Source organism: Henckelia pumila, chromosome 1 (genome assembly GCF_033568475.1).
Source record: "Henckelia pumila isolate YLH828 chromosome 1, ASM3356847v2, whole genome shotgun sequence".
Lineage (NCBI taxonomy): Eukaryota > Viridiplantae > Streptophyta > Magnoliopsida > Lamiales > Gesneriaceae > Henckelia > Henckelia pumila.
The window spans coordinates 154,706,035-154,729,446 of record NC_133120.1 but is presented as its reverse complement, the minus strand read 5'-3'; the positions used below and the strand labels follow the sequence as shown (position 1 = coordinate 154,729,446).

The 23,412-nt window shown below is 32.9% G+C and overlaps 1 protein-coding gene across 1 annotated transcript; it reads right to left on the bottom strand.

The window, feature by feature from the left end:
• Positions 1 to 18,920: 18,920 nt before the first annotated feature.
• Positions 18,921 to 20,270, bottom strand: LOC140864511 (protein LIGHT-DEPENDENT SHORT HYPOCOTYLS 3-like). The gene has a single exon (XM_073268743.1). The coding sequence runs from the start codon at positions 19,605 to 19,607 to the stop codon at positions 19,038 to 19,040; it is 570 nt and encodes a 189-aa protein (XP_073124844.1). The 5' UTR covers positions 19,608 to 20,270; the 3' UTR covers positions 18,921 to 19,037.
• Positions 20,271 to 23,412: the final 3,142 nt, after the last annotated feature.

Below are 23,412 nucleotides of genomic sequence, written 5' to 3'. Positions count from 1 at the left end.
AATTCCGGAGGATATTCGTCTTATAATTGAAGCCAAAGTTCGATTGGGTGGTGAAGTTCCAAAATTCTTACTTGTTCGAAATATGTCTGGACTAGGAAAAAGCATCTATGCGAAGAAAAGGAGGGCCAAGAGGTTAGATGTTTGTCATAAATGTGCCAGATGGACTTGTGATAGACGATGCAGATCTTTGGGATATGTTTCCACAAATAGAGAAGATAAAATTGATTTCATTAAGAATGGGCTGAGTAAAGAGTCATTAGATGATATCTCATTGACTCTTGAGACGCATTCTAGTGGAGATGTGCAAGGTCAACTTCTCCGTTTATGAAAACTATTCCAAGCACAGCGTCATGGTAATGGTCTTGGGAATCTGACTAAAAAAGACCATATTTGCCAATTTATAAGAAAATTGGATGGTAAGCCAACCCTAAACTCATAAATATTGAAGGAACATTGTAAGCCACAATCACTGTATATACGCATGCATGTCATTATTATATATTATTTTTTTTATTGTTTTCGTTATTATGTTCACACCTTTATTCCTATTTTTGTCGTATTCCTTGTTTTTCTTATAAAATCACTCAAATATCTCTATATTTTTGCAGAAAAGAAAAAAAAACATGGCAGGATCTTCTTCACAAAAATTGAAAAATATTGTGTCTTTTGTGGTTCTAATACTGGAAAGAGTGAAATATTTGTTGATGCAGCAATTAATCTTGGAAAAAAGTTAGCAGAGAGAAAAATTCATTTGGTATACGGAGGAGGCAATATTGGGTTAATGGGATCTATTTCAACAGCAGCTCATCTTGGAGGTAGTCAGGTTTTGGGTATTATTCCTACAGCTTTAGCTGAAGGAAATATTACAGGTGTTACGGTTGGAGAAGATTTGAAAGTTTCATCAATGTACGAGAGAATAACTAGAATGATAGATAATTCTGATGCTTTTATTGCCTTACCAGGTGGTTTTGGTACTTTAGAAGAAATTTTTCATGTTGTTTCTTGGGCACAACTTAATATTCATAATAAACATGTTGGCTTGTTGAATATCAATAACTATTATGATGGTTTGTTGACTTTTCTTGATGTAGCTGTAGAACAAAATTTCATTTCAGAAAATTCACGAAGGATGCTCATCTCTGCTTCGAATGACGACCAATTAATTGATGATCTCCAAGCTTTTGTTCATCAACCTGATTCGGCTATAACAAAGATCAATTGGTCTCAACCAACTAGTAAGAAAAGGAAACTGGATCATTGATTCAACATGTCACGAAATGGTTTGTGTTTGTCCCTCATCTTCAATAAATTCCAGGTGATATCTCTTTCATCATGTACTCTTTATTTTTCTTATAAAAAAAAACTAAAAACAATGTCATATTCAGGTTTGGGGGAGGGTTTATCTTTAAAAAAAATTATTAAAATTTTAAAAAATAAAAAAAATATTTCTATAATAATATTTATTTTTCCTTTTTCAATGGCAGAGTAAGGAGTCAAAAACTCCTGACACGCATTAGTTTTTATTTATCATATTATCACAATAGATTAGATTTTAATATTCCGTATATATTCAAATTGCAAAATACTAAGAAAATGAAGTCTTTTTGTATATATATGTTCGTTTACACTTATTTTTATCAATTTAATAAAAAAATATATAATTGATGGGATATAAGTTATAAATAATATATAATTGTGTGTTTTCAAATAACATATTTTCTAAAAATTTTAGGAATATATAGTTAAAGTGATATTGATTGAATGAATAATAACATGTATAATTGAAGGAATAAATTTGTAAAAGTGCAATATATACTCACATAAATTTTGTGAGTGAGAGGTGAGAATTGAGAAAACAACTTATAAGCTTTTATTGATTATTAAGAAATGGTTGATTACTAGATTAAACCCATTTTAAAAAAAAATTAGAAAAAAAAAAGAGAAAAAAAAACAAAAAAAAAAAAACAAAATGGGTTTATTCTTTGTAAATTATCCTATCTTATTTTCAATATTAGGTTATTTGATTGTCTGCTTTACATATTAGCCATTTTCAATGAGTGTATAGTTTTCTTCCAACTTCATGAGTGAAAAACAACTATATATGAAATACTTTAACCCGAGAGAATATGGAGTTGAGACTTTTACATTAATATTTCTGATATTATACATGTTATAAAAATGATTTCTATTATCATTTTGATTATTATTATTCTCAAAGATTTTAGAAAATATTTATATAAAAAATTATATATATTTAATATTTTGATATTGTGTGAAATATATATGTATAACACATCCAATTATATATTATTATATTAGTTGATAACAAGATTTATAAATAAACATATGATTTCCTTACAAGTGTGTTTTTAAATGTTAAAGTTTGCAAATTTGAATATATATATTAAGGAATAAAAATCTAACTTGTGATTTTATGATATTTTATGATATTTTTTTTACTAAGGGACTAGTAATGAGCCGGTTTGGGGTGTGATGAAACTTAAAATTTGTAATTATTTATATGTTAAAAAGTGTGTTTTAAAATTAAAGTTTCATTAAAATTATGAATTTGTATTATTTTAGTGTTATGTGTTTATATTTAAATATTTTACTAAAAATGTTGTATTTTATGTTTTGCGCAGGTTTGGTAAAAATAAAATTACTCAAGTTACAAAGGTCATATTGGAGTAATCTCAAATCCTGTAGAATCACAAAAGAGGCATCTTCAACTTTGTAGAAGACAAGAAATTCCAAAAACCTCATTAAGATGATCAAAATAATCAAACATCAAAATGGAGACATATTTACTTTTACTATGACCAGCTTGTAGTAAAAATATCATAACTATTTCACCTTTTACCCAAAAGAGGTGAATTATATGTCCAAACACATCTACACAAAATATCCTACATGTTCTATGTTGAATGGAAAGGCTGAATCGGTGGTCTAAGGCATCAAATATGCCAATTAAAGTTGGGTCATGGTATTGACATTCAAGGAGACAAGCACCCACCAACTTTACTATTCCACATTTAATGAGCCTTGGACTCTTGCTCTCATTTGGCCTATAAATAGATGTGTTGTATAAGCTTTGTAGTGTGCAAAAGTGTAGAGAAATTCCTCACTTGTAAAATAAATATTGGGTGTGTGTGAATAAAATTTTGAGTGTGCAAGTTTCTCAAGTTCAAGTATGAAATTTCTTTTATCCTTATTCTTGAGTTTCATGTTCATGGCAAGCTAAATCTTTTTATGTCAAGGTGAAAAGGTTTCATTGTTGGTCAAGTAAGATTTTTTATATTTTGTATATTCTTTCTTTTTCTATTTTTTTATTTTGTTTTACTAATTGATCTTTATTTGTAGGTATAATTTGGATGATTTATTGTTATCTATTTATATCAAATACTTGGTACCTTGAATGTGGTTACCTTGATTTGTTGTCTAATATGATACAATAAATACTACAATAATTATATACTATAAATATATGTATCAATTTATAATAAAGTCATATATATTATTTAGACAATAGTGTGGCTCTGCCGATTGTTCTAAATAATATATTGTGATTTGATCTAACATTTACTTTCTCGCAACTAACATTTACTTTCCGCAACTAACATTTACTTTCCGCAATTAACATTTACTTTCCGCAACTAACATTTACATTTCCGCAATTAACATTTACTTTATCGCATCTAACATAAAAAGTCATATATTTTATTTGACGATAGCGTGGCTCTGCCGGTTGTTCTAAATGAAATATGTGATTTGATCTAACATTTACTTTTATGTTAATTTATATTTATGCACCTATATATATATTATGGGTACCATATATTAATTATCGGTTAATATGATATTAATATAGTGAGAACTATATTATATTATATATTTGTTTAAATATTTAATTGTTCTTTTATGTTTATATTATGCATTTATATATATATTATGGGTATCATGTATTAAATATCGGTTAATCTGAATTTAATATAGTGGAAACTATATTATATGATATATTTGTATAAATATTTAATTGTTCTTTTATGTTTATTCTTATTTTAGTTTCTTTTATTTATTTTTGTTAAGCAATCTTAAATAAACCAACAATGAACCTTTGAAGCCTTGACAATTTTATAATTTGTATTTGAAGTTTTATAATAATATTTTCATCTATAATATATCATTGCTAAAATTAAACCTACAACATCCTCTCTGTGGATCGATCTCGTACTCACGAGTATATTACTTGCAGACAACCTACACTTGGATGAATTACAATTTAAGTTGTAGCATCATCACACCTCCAAACCAGCTTATTACTAGTCCTTTAGTAATAAAATATCATAAAATCACAAGTTAGATTTTTATTCCTTATTATATATATTCAAATTTGCAAACTTTGAAATTTTAAAACACACTTGTAAGGATTTATCAACTTGAAACGACCCTAGTTCTACTTTAAATTAAACTAAATAAAATACGAATTTTCAAAAAATTTAATTAAAAATTTCGGCATCACCTATCTGTTTATATTTAAACCCGCCTGTCACAAACAGCAACAACTAACAAAAATGCAACCAACATTACTAAATAAACTAAACCGAGAAAGGAACGAGAACCAGAGAAAAATATTCGACATTACGAACAACAAAAGATTAAGCAATTTCATATTTACATGCCCACAAATAATTCTATAAATCCTTACAATAACATTTTTCTAAACAACACAACAAAATGGAAGACTTTAAATTTTTAAAGTAAACTATTGCGGAAGACTGACATAGGTCGGAGGGATGTGTCGTGCCCGCATCGCAGTCCACTTGATAGTTCTGCCTCTCAATCTCTATGATAACTTATACCTGCACCAAATAGATGTAGTGAGCCTAAAGACTCAACAAGAATATGGGGGAATAACAAGTACTACATAAATACATGCACACGCAGATTAAAAATAGCTGATACTAAAAATACTTTGTGCCCTTAACTTAAACAAATGATTTCTAAAAGAATGAAGTGAATATGAATGAAACATATGCATGACTAAGTCGAATATAATCACTGTAACTGAATAAACTGTACTGAAACATGGTCATAAATGATTTGAACTGAAACTGTGAACTTAGATCCTTGAATTGTGACTCTGTGGCTTCGATCATGATCATGGCTACAGTGCACTATGCCGCAAGGAAGTCAGGATAACCCCCAACTCGTCTTGCCCATACTTGGTAAGGGAAGCCAGGATTTCTCCCAACTCGTCCAAACCCATACTTGGTAAGGGAAGTCAGGATTTCTCCCAAATCGTCCAAACCCATAAATTTGATAAGGGAAGTCAGAACGTCTCCCAACTCGTCCAAACCCATACTTTCTATAGTCACAATCATCTCACTTCGTTCCTAAAAATATTTTCTTTCATTCTTGATTCATGGACTTAGCATGCATATGTAGATATGACGTACATGTAAATGTTTACTCAATAATCATGCAAGAGACTCAAATATGGATGACCGGGATGGTGATTTAGGAAACAAACCAAGGGTAGGAATCTAAACCATAAATTGTGCTCAAGTCAATTCGAGCGGTTCGCCCGTAAAACTTATAACTCACTCAATTCTTATTCAAAAAGGATTCCGCTTGAAACCACAACTCCCACACACTTAGAACTAAGTAAATAATTCATCTTCAGGGTATTATTCCTATCCAATAATTTTATGAAAATTTGTTTCCGGACAGCAAGCACAACACACTAAAATTCTGCACCTATAAATTCCAATGTCTAGAACTCAACCAAAACTTAATCGAATTAAATTCCGCTTTTACCGACATATTCCTAACATCCTAAACCAATTCCAAACCCGAGCCCTTAACCAAATCATGAGATTTACCCAGCCTTAACCATAAGTTTACGGACAGCTCAAACATTTCAGAAAAATCTGCTCAAGCCTACTACTTGTTCTTAATATAAAACTCAACTATGAAACTCCCAAGTTCCAAACCACTAGACTAGGACCAAGACCAACACTTAGGCTCGTCCCAAACTTATATAAGCACGCCTATAACCAGCTTGAACTTAGCTCGACAAGGGCAACTTCCAACCACAAAAACCGAGCCCCTACCCCCTTTCAATTCGAATTCACCTACAATCCAACCCAACCTACTAACTTCAAGTCATCCTAAGCACTACCATGTGAACTACATTTCACCCATGGTAGCCCCTAATCCACCATCCAAATCAACACAAACAACATCACACAAATTTCAAACCAAGCAAGACAATGAACATTTTCTGGAAATTTCGAAGAACATGGGCATCAATGAAGACACCAATCAAATGCATAACTCGTTTTATTCCTCAAAAATAAAAGTCATAATATCATAATTCCACAAGCATGATCGTGACAAAAAAACAAAAAAATCTGGGCAGAAAGCTTCGAACAGGGCATCCTTCGAATAGGGAAATGCAAAAAATTTCGAAAATAATGAAATGCACACACACAAGATAAACAACGTATAACGATCACAAGCACTTAAAATACGTCTAAATGAAACGGAAACTCAAACGGCTCATCCAAGAATAGAAGAATAGGGCTCGAACGAGCCATCAAAAATCAGGAAAAATAAATAAATAAAAATGAAAATATTTCGAGCTGCTCCTTAAATCCAACAAAATCGAAATGTAAGCAAGGAAAACAAGCACACATAGTATTAATCTACTTGGTGGCCAAAGAAACCCATAAATCTTGCCTTACGCTACTGAAATCAGAAAAAGGGGAGCTCGGCCGAAATGATGGAGAGCTGGAATAAGCTAAAATCGAGCTCCAAAAATAAGGGAAACAGCTCGCTTAGCTCGCTGTGGTGGACTTTTTCCGGAGAAGAAAGGTGGTTGGCGGCGTGAGCTATGGATAAGAAGATAAGATGGAAGCCGTCGGGTGTGCTATGAGGAACAGGGGGGAAATTTCGTGTATGTTGGTGTGTGTTTGGGCATGAGATGTGGGGCCATTTAAATATGAGTAACACTCCTGTGAAACGGTCTCATTCGTGAGACGGGTCAACCTATCCATATTTATAATAATAAATAATACTTTTGACATAAAATATAATACTTTTTAATGGATAACCCATATAAAAGATCCGTCACACGAATACGACCCGTGCAACGGTTGCATACAAGTGTTTGCCTTTAAATATATAGGTCTGATCTTGTTTTCAATTCAATAAAAGGGACTCTTGACTTTTTAATTCAGTCAAAGGGTCTCATTAAGTGTAGCTTGGTCTTTTTTTTTTGAAAAAAAAAATCAATTATGTGGAACTCCCATCCTCCGTCTCCCTCTCTCCTCTCCAAGATTTGGACCTGGCTCACCTCTCTCATCCCGGATTCTAACCACTAAACCATCAATATTTTTAATAATAATACTAACAAATAAAATATATATACTGGTTTGGGTGGACCAAGCCTGGGTCGACCAATCCGGGCTGCCCGACTTGGTTGACCCAGGCGTGGTCGACTGATAGTCGTGTTTTGTTTGCATATTTTGTTGTTATTTTGTTAGTAGTTTGCATACGTTTATTTGTTTTTGTTCATGTTTTACCTTAGTTTTGTCTTTTGCATGCATTTATATTCATCACATACTCCCGGGTTTAATTTGTAGGAGATTTCAAGTTGAAGATCAAGAAGAAGGATTTTGGAAAAAAAGTCCATGTACTCGATCCCACGAACTCATAGGATCGAGCGCAACATCTAAATTTCGAAAAATCCCGCAAAAGTCTCCGAGTCAAAAGTTCCCTTCAATTAGGGCTTTATTCCTTTTTATATGTCTCCCAAAAAGCTTTCAATATTGCCCAAAATAATCAGAATCCCAAAATTTCTAAATTCTGGCAATATAATTTTTTCCAAATTCGTGAGGCACGGACCTTGGATACCCCTCCGAATACACCTCTGGATATTTTTCTTCAAACGTGAACAGTAACCACCCGACCCCGGATAAGGGTACGGATACCCCTCCGGAGGTCGTCTGTCTCGGATTTCTTCAATTTCATTGACACGGGGGTTCTTCCAAAGGAGGCACGGGGTCCGAACATTATTCTGGGACGACTCCTTCTTTTTCTCCAAAATGCACGGACCCCCTTCCAGCTCAAGCACGGGGTCCGGACATTATTTTTCTTTCACTCTTCTTGGCATCTTATGATTTATCCGTGTTTTTCGGCCAAGTTTTGACGTGGCATCTCATTGTTTGACTTTTTCTTCAATATTTAAGCTTTCTCAACTTTTAGTCAAACCTACAAACACATAAAAGTATGACGATTTAGGCGCAAAAATCGGAATAAAAATGACAATTAAGCACGAATACGACAAAATATAATGCCAAATAAGCTATAAGATTCGTTCTTATCAATGCAGCCAGTGGAGGAGTGTTTGTTGATAAAAAACCGCAAGCTGCAAGAAACTTGATCGAGAACATGGCTGCCAATTCTTAGTAATTTGGCAGTAACAGAAGTGATTATGCACCGAGAAGGAGTAATGAGGTAAATGTTTCTTCTCTTGAACAACAACTGATTGATCTGGCGTCTCTTGTTCGTCAAATGGCTGTAGGGAATGGACAAAATATGAAGGTTTTTGGAATTTGCACTGCAAGGGGACATGCAACTGACATGTGTCCCACGCTTCAAGAGGAAACGAGCGAACAAGTCAATGCAGCTGGAGGATTTCCTGGGGCACCATAGAGAAATTATGATCCTTACTCGAATACATTCAATCCAGGTTGGAAGGATCATCCCAAATTTAGATACAGAAACCCTCCGATGAATCAGCCTGCACCTCAAGTGCAGCCAAATAGTCAAGCTTACAGGACACCGTATCCTCCACCACAACGTCCTCAAATTCCAACGCTTTGGGAGTTTCTAGAAATTATAGTTAAGGATCTTGCAAATAATACTTTAAATTTTCAACAGAAAACGAGAGTAAGTATCCAGCACTTGAACACTCAGGTGGAGCAGTTGGCAACAACCATTAACAGGTTGGAGAGACAAAATTCTAGCAGCTTACCATCACAGACAGTGGTGAATCCGAAAGAGAATGTGAGTATAATCACCTTGAGGAGTGGAAGAGAGTTGAAGGTTCATGAAGACGTGATGCAAGAACCAGTACATAATGATGATGTGAAGGAATCTAAGGTAGAGGAGAGTGAGCCAAGTCAGAAAGACACACCAAAAGGTAAGTTTTCTCCTCTTTCTGAGTATAAACCTGTAGCCCCTTTTCCCCTTGCATTGAAAGAGTCTAGGAAGGATGAAGGTATCAAGGGGTTGTATGAAAGTTTTCGTAGATGTGAGGTCAATATTCCTTTGTTAGATGCTATCAAACAAGTATCTCGCTATGCTAAATTTCTAAAAGAGTTGTTTATTGTAAAGAGAAGACACAAACTGAAGGGGTGTTAGAAAGTTGAATTGGGAGAACAGGTCTCTGCTGTCATTCGAAGAAAGGTACCCACAAATTCAAGGATAAAAGTATGTTTTTGATTCCATAATGCTCTAAAAAAGAAGACAAAGTTTGATTGACAACTTTAGTTCCCATGTCACTCTTGATTCTGTCAATCTTATTTGATTTTTCATTAAAAAGTCTTTTGAAAATCTTGATCAGTTGGGTAGCAGTTTGATCTTTAGATTTTAAGAAAATGACTCGGGTGAAACGAAAGTAGTCATCAATGATTACAAGAGTGTATCTCATTCCCCCTAAGCTGGTTACTGGTATAGGACCAAGTATGCAACAGTTCCAAGCATCGGACAGATGACTTATAACCCTTGTTTTTAAAAGATGACCTTGCTTGCTTCCCAAACTGACAAGCTGAGCAAACTTTGTCCTTAGAAAAATCAATTTTAGGTAGTCATGTTACTAGCTCAAGCCTACTCAGACTGGCAATAGTTTTGAAGTTGAGGTGATTTAGTCTCTGGTGCCAAATCCAGTTGCGTTTGGAATTGGAAGCTACCACATCATCCGGGAAATTGTGGAACGAGGAGATGTCTTGTTAGACAGAGTCGCCTCCGCAGATAATGTTGATGATCCAATAACTAAGACTTTACCAGGACCATTGTTCGAAAAGCATCGCGAATCAATGGGTTTGAAGAATATAGGTAGTTGGCTCTAGTGCAAGTGAGAGATTGTTAGAGTAGGTGCCCGTTGAGCCAATGTGTTGGTCGATGGTCCTTGAGAGAACTCTTGTATGACAATCTTTATTTTAATAATATTTGACAATTTACTCCTTGTGGAAACGATACTTGATTCATCACTTTATTAAAACTTAACACTCGTACGCTTGCGAGCATTTTTAACAATAGAATTTTTTTTAACACTTCGAGAGTCATGTTTCAATATTACTATTGTTTTTTTGATTCAGAAGTGCTAGTATGCATACTATAAGAACGGTCTTCATTGGACTCATTTAGGTAGCTTTTTCAATACTCGGCTCATATTATTGAGGGGGCTTGAATGCCGAAAAGCTGTGACATTCATTGACATGGTGATGTGAACTACGTGAAACTCCCATGACTTCGGCTCATATATTTTATCTCGGAGAATATTGTGTGTTGTACCACTATGCAAACTTTCATGAGATTAGTTCCTTGTTTAGCTTTGCTCTACCGTTTTCCAGATCGAACTTAAAAAAAAAGCAGTAAAGAAAAATTAATGACAATATATGCAAAATATAACATATTTCATAATTATACAATAAAATAATAACAAACGAATACATGAGAAATATGTTACATTTTTGTTCCACCAATATATTGATCAATGTCCTCGAAATCATTCAAAAAATCAGCAGCATCGAAATGAGTTGAACCACTTAAATGGTCACTATTTTCAACAAAATTGGTCCTAGAGTGCTACACCTATAACAAACACTCTCAGATATTTTTGAGTGATTTTCATTTACACTCATATTTTCATGCTGCCTTTTTGGTGGGTGATTCTTGACGCCCATTGGAGATGATTTATTGAAGTAACTATCTCGATTGTTTTCATATCCACGGCCGCGACCGCGATCACGATCATTTTTACGTCCACATCCATGCCCACATCCTCTTCCTTGACCTCGACCACAACCAAAATCTTGTCTATAACTTTGATTTTGATTTTCATTTTTAATTACGAAATTTGCTTCTGGAAATGTTGTTGATCCAGTGGGTCGGGTCTGATGATTTCTGATCAATAATTCGTTGTTCTTTTTCGCTACAAGAAGACATGTGATGTGTTCAGAATATCTCAAAAATCCACGCACTCTATACTGTTGTTGTAGAATTATATTTGATGCATGAAAAGTGAAAAATGTTTTCTCAAGCATTTCCATTTTAGTAACCCCATGCCCACAAAATTTTAATTGTGAGACTATTCGATACATCGCAGAATTATAATCACTGACTTTTTTAAAGTCTTGAAATCTTAACGTATTCCATTCATCACGGGTCGTCGGAAGTATAACCTCTCTTATTGATAAGTGCATTTTATGCACTTAATCTGTTTATGATTTTAATTGTAAATTGCTTTGTTTCGAGCAAATTTATGTGTTTTACTTGTTGTTTGTGTGCTTGAAGGAACATGCACGAGTTGGTGAAAAAGTGGAGAATAAAAGAAATAAAAGAAGAAACAAAAGAGAATAAGAGAGAGAGAAAAAAAAAGACGCAGAAACAGCATAAAAGAAAGGAAGAAAGAAGTGATGTAATCAAGAAGAAAGCGCTAAAGAGGAAAGAAGAAGCGCAACAACGCTTGATGGAGCGCAGTAGCGCTATTCTTGCAAGCCTTGGAAAATAAAATTCATACCTTATGCGCGCCCGCACCACCTAGTTTGAGCGCCCGCACCATCAAGATTTTCAGAGTTTTTAATTTCTCGGGAAGGAAACTTTCAGATTTTGTTGGGCTGGTTATTGGGCTTTTCATACGACGTATAAAAGTGACTTTAAACATCAGAAGAAGGAAGCAGCCGCCACAAATGAGGACATAAATCTGAGAGCTTGGACGTGTAATTTTGAAGGAAAATCTGTGAAGAACAAGTGAAGAACAAAGACGAAGATCGTTCAACCGGACACGGGAGACCGACTTTGGATTTGTTATCTTTTTCTGAACTTTTTATTTTATTGATTTGATGTTGAGAATTGGAAACATGGTGTTGTTTTATTTAAATTCGAGCATGAACTAATTCCCCATAGTCTAGGGGTTTGATGTAGCCTGGTTGAGACACGTTTATAACTTCTTAATTTTATTGGATTGAATTTTATAATTATAATTCAAAATCTTCCACATTCAAATATTATCATACTCCCTCCTATTTCTTCCAACAGTATGAAGTCATCTAATATTATGAAATTGTAATTATTAATAAAAAAATTGATTTACATAGGTAATCTATGTAGAATGATTGATGATATCATGTTTAGTGTCTGATTTGAGTGTAGATTCGACTATTCAACCTTCAATTAGAGATGTCAATTTGGGTTAGACCCGTCGGGTTGGCCCGCCCCGCCATACAAAAAAGGTGGGTTGGGTTGGAAATTTTCCAACCCGCCTAAAAATTGGGTCGGCCCGCCCCGCCTAATGGTGGGTTGTGATGGGTTGCGGGTTGGCCCGCCAAAACCCACCAATTTACACATAAGCTCGTCGGGTTGGCCCGTCCCTCCACTTAAAATAGGTGGGTTGGGTTGGAGTTTTCCCAACCCACCTTAAATGTGGGCCGCCCCGCCTAATAGTGGGTTGCGACGGGTTGTGGGTTGGCCCGCTCCGCCAACCCATTTTGACATCTCTACCTTCAATGTTTGTGTTATCAACCACATAAAACACTAGTGAACAAAAAACTCAATATACACTTATGAAATACAACCTGCCTCAATTAGGGATATAAATGAGTTGATCGAGCCAAAAAATATTAGACTCAAGTTCAGCTCGTTCAATATATATAAAGGTTTGAGTTTGGTTTATTAATAGCTCGTCGTTTTCAGACTCGTTAAGTGAGCTCAAAAACTCGTTAAGCGGGCTCATTTTTGAGCTCGTCAAACATACAACTGAGCTTGAATTTGAGTTTTATTTTAGTTCGTTGCATGATAAAATTGAGCTTGAGCATACAATATAATGCATATCTATAAATTAATTCTCAACTCAGACATAAAAGAGTCAATTCTTGCATAAATAACGAAAAGAACAAACCTAACAACTAAAAAAAACATAAACTCAACACATCATTGAATATCTCAAAATACTACATCCAGCTTCCAAATTAAACTCGTGAGCTTATTAATAGACATGTTTGCGAGCAGGAGCGGATCTAGGAACTTTATCAAAGGATGGCAACCAAATAGAACCAAGGATATATATATATATATAATTTACCCTTACAATTTGACATTTTCTGAAAATAATAATAACTTCATTCGACAAACTACAAAATATATATTTTTCAGTATAAGTATTAATATTCGTAATAATTTTTACCGCAAAAATTTTTCAAACTCACAAACTTGTAAGAAAATGAGTATGCCACATCTTTTTTTTTTTTTTTTGGAAAAAGGTGGCAAAACCACTTATTATATGAACACAACAAAACAAACACCAACTAGAGAGGGGAACTAGGCCAAGACCTCTCCAAAGGATACAAAAGTACATAAAAACATATAACATAAAAGACTAACAGATCCATAAAACAGAATAAAACATCAGAGAGCAAGGAGAACCTGCAGTACTCCCCCACATCTTTTCTTGCTTCAATAATTTATTTTTAGGTTTAAAATTAATACTTAAAATCCATTTGTGTTTAGGTTAAAAACTTAGTGCTTGAGCAATTATGTCCAAACTCAATTACAAAAAAGACTGTCTCAATAGTGTATGTACGTTTGTTTTTTAAAAAGGTATTCCCTTGGGGTCCATTTGAGTATCCACCACATTTGTTGTATGTATAATTTTATTGTCAAATTTAAAAGATATATCAACTCAAGTTATCAAAATTTGTCAAATTGATAGCAAACTGAAATCCTATATTTTAGTTCTACTTCTATAATCGCATTTTCCCAAATTTGAATTCTAGCATTTAGTTAATATTTATCTCTCTGTTTGTATTCCCTACATTGCCTCTTAGACTTGGCCCGAAAGAAAAAGCGGGTATGGGTCGAAAACAGTAGAAGACATATGGGGCAGGGGTGCACGTGGGAATTTGAATGGAGATTCCTCCAAATGGGGCTCCGAATCGTGGGACCCGTTTTTGATCAAATCAACATCTAATCGACTTGACCGAAGGATGCGGGATTCTCGTCCTTTTGAATCCCTCCGGCTCCCCACTGCCTCTTCCACTAGCTAGCTAAACCATGTGTTCACTTGTAGGGGTAAATTAGACATTCCAATACCTATTATTTTTATTTGTTTAAAATTGCATATAAATAAAATTATATAAAATTACGTGTTCACTTGGGAATATTTCACCTTATATGTGTTCAATCAATGTTTTAATAGTTAATTTAAGTTTGAAAATTTATTAATATATGAGATTCACTGAAAAAATATTGAAAAAATATGGGAAAATTACATATATCACCCATATGAAATCTCGAGTTTGTCAATAACTCCCTATGAATTTTTTTAAGCTAATAACCCCCTGTGATTCTAGATTTGTAGCATACACACCATTTTCAGTTAAAAATTGACAAAAATACCCTTGCTTAAATAAATAATTAAATTAATTTTTTTATAATTCTATATTTAATTGAGTAAAATAATCAAATTTTATTTAAATAACTATGAAAATTATATATAATTATTTTATCATAATAATTGTCATACACAAAATATATTTTAATATTAAATTATCTTATAACATTAAAGGCATTTTAGTCATTTTTTAGCCAGAATGGGGTGTATGCTACAAATTTAGAATCATAAGGGGCTTCTAGCTCAAAAACTTTTCATAGGGGGTTATCAGCAAACACGCGATTTCACAGGGGTGATATATGAAATTTACACAAAAAATATTTATTGATAAATATTCATTTTTAGATGTTCATTAGGGCAATATCTATACATGTAGGATCAAATCTACCATTCACATGTCCAAAAGTTTAAGTATTTATGTATATATTTTTTTTAAGAAACACAAATGCTAATTACTCTACCTTTGAATCCAAAAATGAGCAACTACCAAAGTCGTCAAACAAGGTGGTGTAATCTTGTTCACAAATATTCTTATAAAATTATTTTATAGATCAATTTTGTGATATATATCTATTGTTTAACCCGAGTCCCACTATGAAAAAATATTATTTTTTATCCAAAAAATATTATTATTCATTATAAATATGTGCAAGATTGATACGGATAAACCGTCTCACAAGATACTTACTCAATTGTGTTTTAGTTGTAGTTAATTAAGATAGTAGAATTTAGATTTTAATGTGATAGATTGTTGTTTTTTTTAAGTTCTAATTTTTTTTCCCTTTCATGTTATTAATACTGCGTCGGTATTTCAGAAAAAATAATTAATATGAAAAAGAATATCAACTTATTACACTTGGACCAAGTTGTCCAAAAAAAAAAGTCCCCAAAATAAATCAGCAATTTATAAGACAATTTTGATGATTCTTTCTTGAAAAATATTAATACTAAAAAATGGCCAGCCATTCAAGCCATAAATCCATGATTAAATCTTATATGAGATGGCATGTCAAATCTATATTTTTGAGATATGTTAGTTGGATTCTTATTTAGAATGAAAATGATAATTCTATGAGTTGGACTCGATTCGAAATCTGTTTAACAAAATTGATTCACGAATAATCTCACGAGAGCATTTTTTACAATCGATAGATATTAAATATCACTCTCCTATTAAAATTATTATTTTTAATGGGACGATTGATATTTGAAGGATAATTGACGCTGATCAGGAATCTTAATGAATGAACAACAACTACTGGCCAAGCTGGTTGCTTTCCTTTTGGTAGACCTACGTACCTACGGTCTTTAATTCTTTTTTCACAAAACTTGGGTTTATTCCATGCTGGTGTAGCATCCATCGTTCATGAGCCCGGGCTCCAAACAATTTTATGTGTGGGTTCGCCCCTTTATGTGGGGCCCGGGCCATGAACGGTCTTGATCCACCAGGTGAATTTCATCCGGTGGAGCCAAGCATCACCCCAAACTTGAGAATGTCTCGGGTCATGTGAAACAGATCCTCAACTCGACCAAATGAACGAAAAAATATTATTATTTATATTATAATTATTATACATTTTATTATAAATATGAATCGAGTCATTATGTTCATAAATATAGATTTTCATACAAGATCATATCACAAAAAACATAATTTTTTGATAAAATTGATTTTTTGGTCCTATATATTTGTCACTTTGCGATTTGATCCTTATATTTTTAGATTTCAGTTTTAGTTTTCTATCTTTATTTATTGGCAACTTTAATCCTTTTTTCAATGTGGCGTCGATGTGGCACCAATGCAGTGCTGATGTTGAGGTGACGTATATAATGCCACGTAAGCATTTTCGAATAAAAAAAACTGAAATTGCTAAAAATCGAAACATGGAGGACGAAAACTGAAATTTAAAAACATAGAGGAGTGAAATCGCAAATTGACAAACATAAATGACCAAAATTGCAGTTTTCCCTAATTTTTTTAATATGTTGGTTGGATCATGTGTTGCTAAAATTTTATGTTCTCAAACGACCGAAAAAAATATTTAGTACAAATTTTTGAAAGAATTTAAAATTGTCAAATTTTGGGGTCCCTTGAGTCCTTGACTTATTTTCTAAGGTCAGATTTAACATTTTGAAGAATCAAATATGGTCACAAATTTTAATAAACACGTACGGAAACAGTTCACAAGATATTGTATATATTTTATAAACTGTATAAAGTAAAAATATATATTTAACTAAACATCATCCTAATTTTTAAAGAAATGTTAGGAGATTCGGATCACCATGAACATGCCAATTTGGCATAATATAGCCAGGAGAGGATAAGCTAATAATGGATTTTTTTCAATACAAAATTGGGAAAATGATAGTTTTAGTCTTATACATGTTTGTTTTTTACGAACTTAATCTTTCAAGTCATCAATTTTCAGTCACAATCATGCATGTTTTATTCTTTTCACTTTTTCGCAATTTTAATTATTTTTTTCATCGAGAATATTAATATGATATTGCACATAGCTAGCATTGCATCACATCAATACCGCATAAGTTCACACTGTCGGAAAATTCACTAAAACATCAAAAAAAAAAAAAAAAACTAAGCGATAAATTTGACAGTATATTGAGTAGATAATCGAAATCCGGTAATATAATAATAAACATACATATTAATATTGCAATTCTCCCTACAAAATATATATATATATATATATATATTATATGTAACCCCTATTTTAATATAAATTTTTAAAATTTATATTGTATATGATCCTAATACAAAATAAACTAGTTAACGATGATTATATGTTACATCGAAATAAAAACTTTCGGTAAAATTTTATATGAAATCCAATAGTTTTTTTTTTTTTTTTTCAAACGAAATTTTTGCGTCTCATGAAAATACACCAAAAATACTTGTCATGCTACGCTGTAGCGTAGAATCTCTCTTGGTTAATATCATTAAAATTTCTATTAATAGTTAGCTATAATATGTGGGGAGGCATTATAGGTAGGGGTTTCCTATATAAATTGATTAGGCTTTCCAGTTTGCCCCTTTATGCACATGTGCTTTGGGTTCTGTACACTGCTTTTCATGTTCTTCGAGGTTCCACTGTTCTTTTCACTTCTCACGTTTTCCACTTTCACCTCGTCTCTCAACTCAATCTTCTTCAAATTTTCGTATTTATAAAATAAATTTCTGAAAAATCATAATATATATGATATATATAAGATCGGTTTGTTTTATTTTTTCAATTTAAGGATAATATAATAATCTAATTAACGCATGTATATCTTATTTGTTAAAATGACATACATATAATATTTTTGGGACAGGTTGACGCGTGACATCTGAAATATTTGTAAAATTTATGAAATATTTAAAACCCATGACAACTTCCTCAAGAGTAGTTGATTGGGAGAAACTACACTTGACTCTGGATTTTAAATGTATAAAGTCAAACCAGAATCATCGAACCAGAGAGAACTATATAAATGATCATCGGGTCATGTAACATTGGGTAATGTTACATGTAGATTGAGAATTACACGTTGGGTTACACATTGTCCAACGTGTAATTTTCAATGTACATGCAGCATTACACATTGCACTTGAAATTACATGACTTTATTTGGAAATTTTTTTTTCAAAAATGCATATAGTATAATCATGTAATTTCAAGTGCAATGTGTAACACAACGTGTAACTCTTAATATATATGTAGCATTACCCATGATCATCAAACCAGAATCATCGAAAAATCATATAATTTTATAAAAATAATCGTACGTTAAACATATCATCAAAAGAAAGTCTCAAAAATCATGGGGGGAAAAAAAAAATCATAACCGACAATCGATGTAAAAAAAATAAATAAATAAAATTCACCTAAAGAAATCGACCGGAGCCATGAAACACAAGGTCTTTGAATGCATGTGCACCATAATGATCGTTTAACCTTACTTATCCAAGTATGGTTTAATTTTATAAAAATATTTTGTTAAATATATAATCATAAAATAATAATCAATATAAAAACACTAATTCATGAAATAAATGATCGATTGAGAGGAAACCCCATATATATTAATCTATTGATAAAAAAACTCATATGAGTGAATTGAAGTAGTGCAATTTTATTTTATTAATAATAATAAAAGAATATATAAATAAATTTTATACGCGCACAAAATTACTGATCTGAACTGAAACTGCTATTATCGCTGCTAACACTGCCACAGGTTGTGCTTCGGATTCCAGTCAAATCTCAACCCCAACAAAGTCTAAACATTTAGTGAAATATATATATGCTGACAACAATTATTGATTACGGGGTTTTGAAGTGTGCATTTTAATTGATTAACCTTCACCCGGCTGCGCCGGCGGTTGCGGTGGTGGTTGAGGCAGCTGCCGCTTCCGCTTCTTCTTCTCGTAGCTGATTCCTCTTGCTTTCGACTGCAGATCACGAACTTCGCGGAGGTAAAGCCTTACAGCTCTTGCTCCAAACGGGTTTGTCTCCGGCTTGCCGCCGTTTTCCTCGTAGGCGGCGCGGAGACGGCCGATGAGGGCGTCGAGGCTTCCCCAGGCCTGGCGGAGGGGGCAAGGGCAGGGCGCCGGCGGGTTTGGGTGGCCGTAGAAGGGACAAATTGGGGTATGAACCTTGGTTTTCCCGAACTGGTCTAGGTAGCGGAGGAATTCAAAAACATGGGCGCCGCTGCATCGGGACAGAGACAGCGGGGGACGGTGGTTCTTCAGGTACTGCCCGAACGTGTTCCAGTCACGGCGTTTCTGGTTCTCGTAGCGGCTCAGAGTGGCCGATGATGACGAGTTTCCCGCCGATGAACAACTGTAGGCCGCCCCCGTGTTGATGCTGCTGCCACTGCTGTTATTCTTCGAGTCTGCGCTTTCCACTTGATCAGGAGAATCCATATATATGATGTTAAAAATTATTAAAAAAAAAACAACAACAAATCAAATCAAATCAAATCAAATCAACCGTGGATTATATATGTGTCTAGGGTTAATGGGTTTTGAATCTTGGACAAGATCGTACAACTTTTTCCTATAATCTTCTTCATGCTTTTTCTAGGGTTTCAGATTTGCACAAAGTGCAGCTGAAGCAGCTACAATTAATAATATATATGAATTGAATCATCAATTTATACAGCTCCCTCCATTAAAAAAGAAAAAAAGAAAAAAAAAGACCATGTATATATATTAAAGTTTATCTGTCGCATCAAATTCAACAACAGGAGCCAAAAAACGAAAAGGGTAAGCTCGAAAGTGGCATTTCTTGATTGAAATGTGATGAAATCGCCATTTTTGTTGGGGAAAGAACAGAGAGAACAGGCGAAAGGATTGACGGATCAACTATAAACCAAGCTGGCGAAAATATTGAAAAATGGTTTGGGATTTTGTTTTGAGAAATGGGATTAATAAACTTATGAGGGAATCAGATTGAAAAAGCTAAGTGCGGTGTATTTTGTGGATTTGTCTCTCCATTTATAGTGGCAAGAACAACTGAGTGCTGGTATTCTTAAAAGAAAGCTTTAATGGAGAGACAAAGACAGATGGAACCGAAATTAGTCAATGTCTTAGGGCTTCTTTGGTGAGATAGAGAAGCACATATACAGTAGGTTAATTAGTTTAAGATGGAGCCATGTAATAATATGAATCAGCAGTCCAACCACGTGATAATTTGTGTACATGGATTTTTTTTTATAAGGTTTTCGTTCAGATCTCGGTCTCACATATTTATATGGTCAGATGGGTTAATTTGACTTATTTAATAATATTTTTTCATGAATATTTGAGTTAAATAAAAAATTTGTCTCATAAAATTGATTCATGAGATAATTGTAGTTTTTACAATTATTGATCATAACTAACAAATCATTTGATTATTTTTAGGATCTATTAAAATAGACTCCTATAATAGCTTTTATTAAATGGAAGAAATACACATTTTTATATCTATTAAAATAAAATGATCAAGATGTTTATGTTTAGGAGTTATTATATAAATATTGCTAGTAAGTGAGTAATTATGAAGGGAGAAGGTTGTTTCAAAGCAAGTAATTTTTTTTTTGCTGTTTTAATCATATTAATTAGGGCTGTGATACCGAACCAAAATATCGACTTTTCGAGATACTGTACCAAAATTTTCGATATATATACATTTTTTTTTGTATATCGAATTTTTTTTGGTATCTGTACGGCATCAGTATGGATTTTTTTCATACCAAAATTTCGAAATTTTGATATCGGTATCGATATGAATTTTTTTCATATCAATATTTTTGATACTGATGCGATCATGGATGGCTCGCATGCTGAACAAGTGGCTAAGGATCCGTTGGAGATACCACTAGGACCAGTTACGAAAGGCCGAGATAAAAGGTTCAAGGAAGCTATTCAATTATTGATGATAAATTCACGAGAAGGCGTTGGAATAATTGACATTCAGTTTGGAGGTTGTTATAATCTTATTGAGGTCAAAGGGGGTCAAGAAAGTGAAGAAATTGAAGACCAAACTCGAAGCTGCGGCGCGCCCGTGCCTTCAATTCACGAACCACCGGCCCGCCCGCGCGTTCGGATGCCAAATTGACGAATTTTTTTGCGAACTCTCGGCGTGCCCGCGCCGTGCTCTGCGCAACTTCGACGCGCCCGCGTCACTCCCTATCGCGCCCGCCCCGATGTTTTTACACGCACAAAATATGTTTGTGTGTGTGTTCGGAATTTTAATATTTTAGCTTTATTTTGTTTATTCCTTACTTTGGTCGGAATGGTTGGCTCGTTAGCTCATTGGTAATAGGTGTTTTATTCCTACTAGAAAACTTTAGTATATATCTTTGATATCTTTTTGATTTATTTTGTGTTATCTTTCAATATTTTGGGTTGTAATATAAATACTACAACATTCATTATTTTAAGAACAATTAAGATTTTTAGATTATTGATTATTCAATACAAAATTCTCTCTAGAATTTTATCAAAGCTTTTTGCTTTACACAAAATCAAACTTATCAAAGTTTCATAACTTTGTGGCGTTTGTCAATCGATTTTCAATTTGGTTGCCAAAGACAGGTTTCTTTGAAGGTCTAATTGAATCATTGATTTTTTTTTCTATCGTGAATTCTCTGTTGCTAGTTACAGGTTCAACTAGAGGTGGAGATTCCAAAATCTGTTACTTGTTTCAAAGTCGGGACAAAAATCTTTGAATTCTTTTGTTATAGAATTGAGGTGCGATTCGTTGTAGTCGTGTTTCCTTTCATACATAAGATTCATATCAGATACGGTATAACGAAAACTCACCCCTAGTATTAATAACTGCTCTGCTTGGATTGAATATTAATTGCATTATATTGCATTATATTTGACAAAAGAGATTTTATTAAGGGGAAATGATCCGAAAAATATATTTCAAATATATATATACATATATATATATATATATATATATATATTTATTGGCCGATCAACTTGAAAACTATCACAATTACAAGTGAAAGTGCTTAACTTGATTTTGAGCGGATTATAAAATCACTTGAATTTTATTAATCCAAATTAAAAGTTAAAGAATTTGAAATCATGAAAATATATAAAATCCACCAACCCAATCACAACCTAGGTAATTTATGCCTCTTCCCGTTCTTCTATATTAAATAATAGACATATAAGTTTAATGCACATAATTTTCAAAATTTGAACAAAAGCTATTAAAAGTTTTTAAAATTTTAAATAATAAGCAGTACAACTAGCTTAAAATAAATGCATGAGATGTACGATATTGGTAGAACTAAATTTAAATAAGGAGTTATGATATATATACAATGAGTCAATGATGGATGTTGCACATACGGTTATACATTACTTTTTAAAATAACAAAATTATTACAAATTAATATACTTATGAAAAGATTTATTCATTGAGAAACAATTTTATAATTTCAACGGTAATATATAACCGTGTGTAACTTTCTTTGTATATATGCCATTTTTCTAAAATAAGTTATATTGATAATATCGTGATTTCTTTTATTAATTTATGAATACACATGTTCTATTTTTGCTTCTTGTCATATAACTAATCAATGTTTGTTGATGAAGATGAAAAACCAAAATATACCAACTTAGATGATATTTCTTCCTAATTTATCAACCCAAAGCAAGACAAACTATACAAGATCATAAAAATATCTAAAAATTTTACGTGTAATAAATATTATAGAATCTAGTGCCATAGATCGAATAGGATATAGGCAAATATTGATCGCTAGTCATGGTAGCCGCAATCAATTTAACGTTGTTCGTAGATTTTTATGTGTGATAATTTGGTTGCTGCTCACAGTTCTTGCCTAATTTTCAAAAGCAGCAATAATATCATTTTTCTTAAAAATAATTAATAGACATATATAATTGTACTGTACTGATCCTGTGCCAACTGTCAATCTGTTTCGGAAGACTTGAAAACAGTAGGGATTTCTAAGTAGAGATGTGGTGTGGCATATGATATACGTAAGAAACGATCATTAGATTACATAGTCAATCTAGTAATTAGTATAATAGTATACATAGGATAATTTTACCCAACTTTGAGAATTAATTAGGTCAAAATTATATACAAAATTCTTCGGAAAATATTAATAGATCATTTAACCAGAATCTCATGTCAAAATTATATACAAAATTCTTCGGAAAATATTAATAGATCATTTAACCAGAATCTCATGTT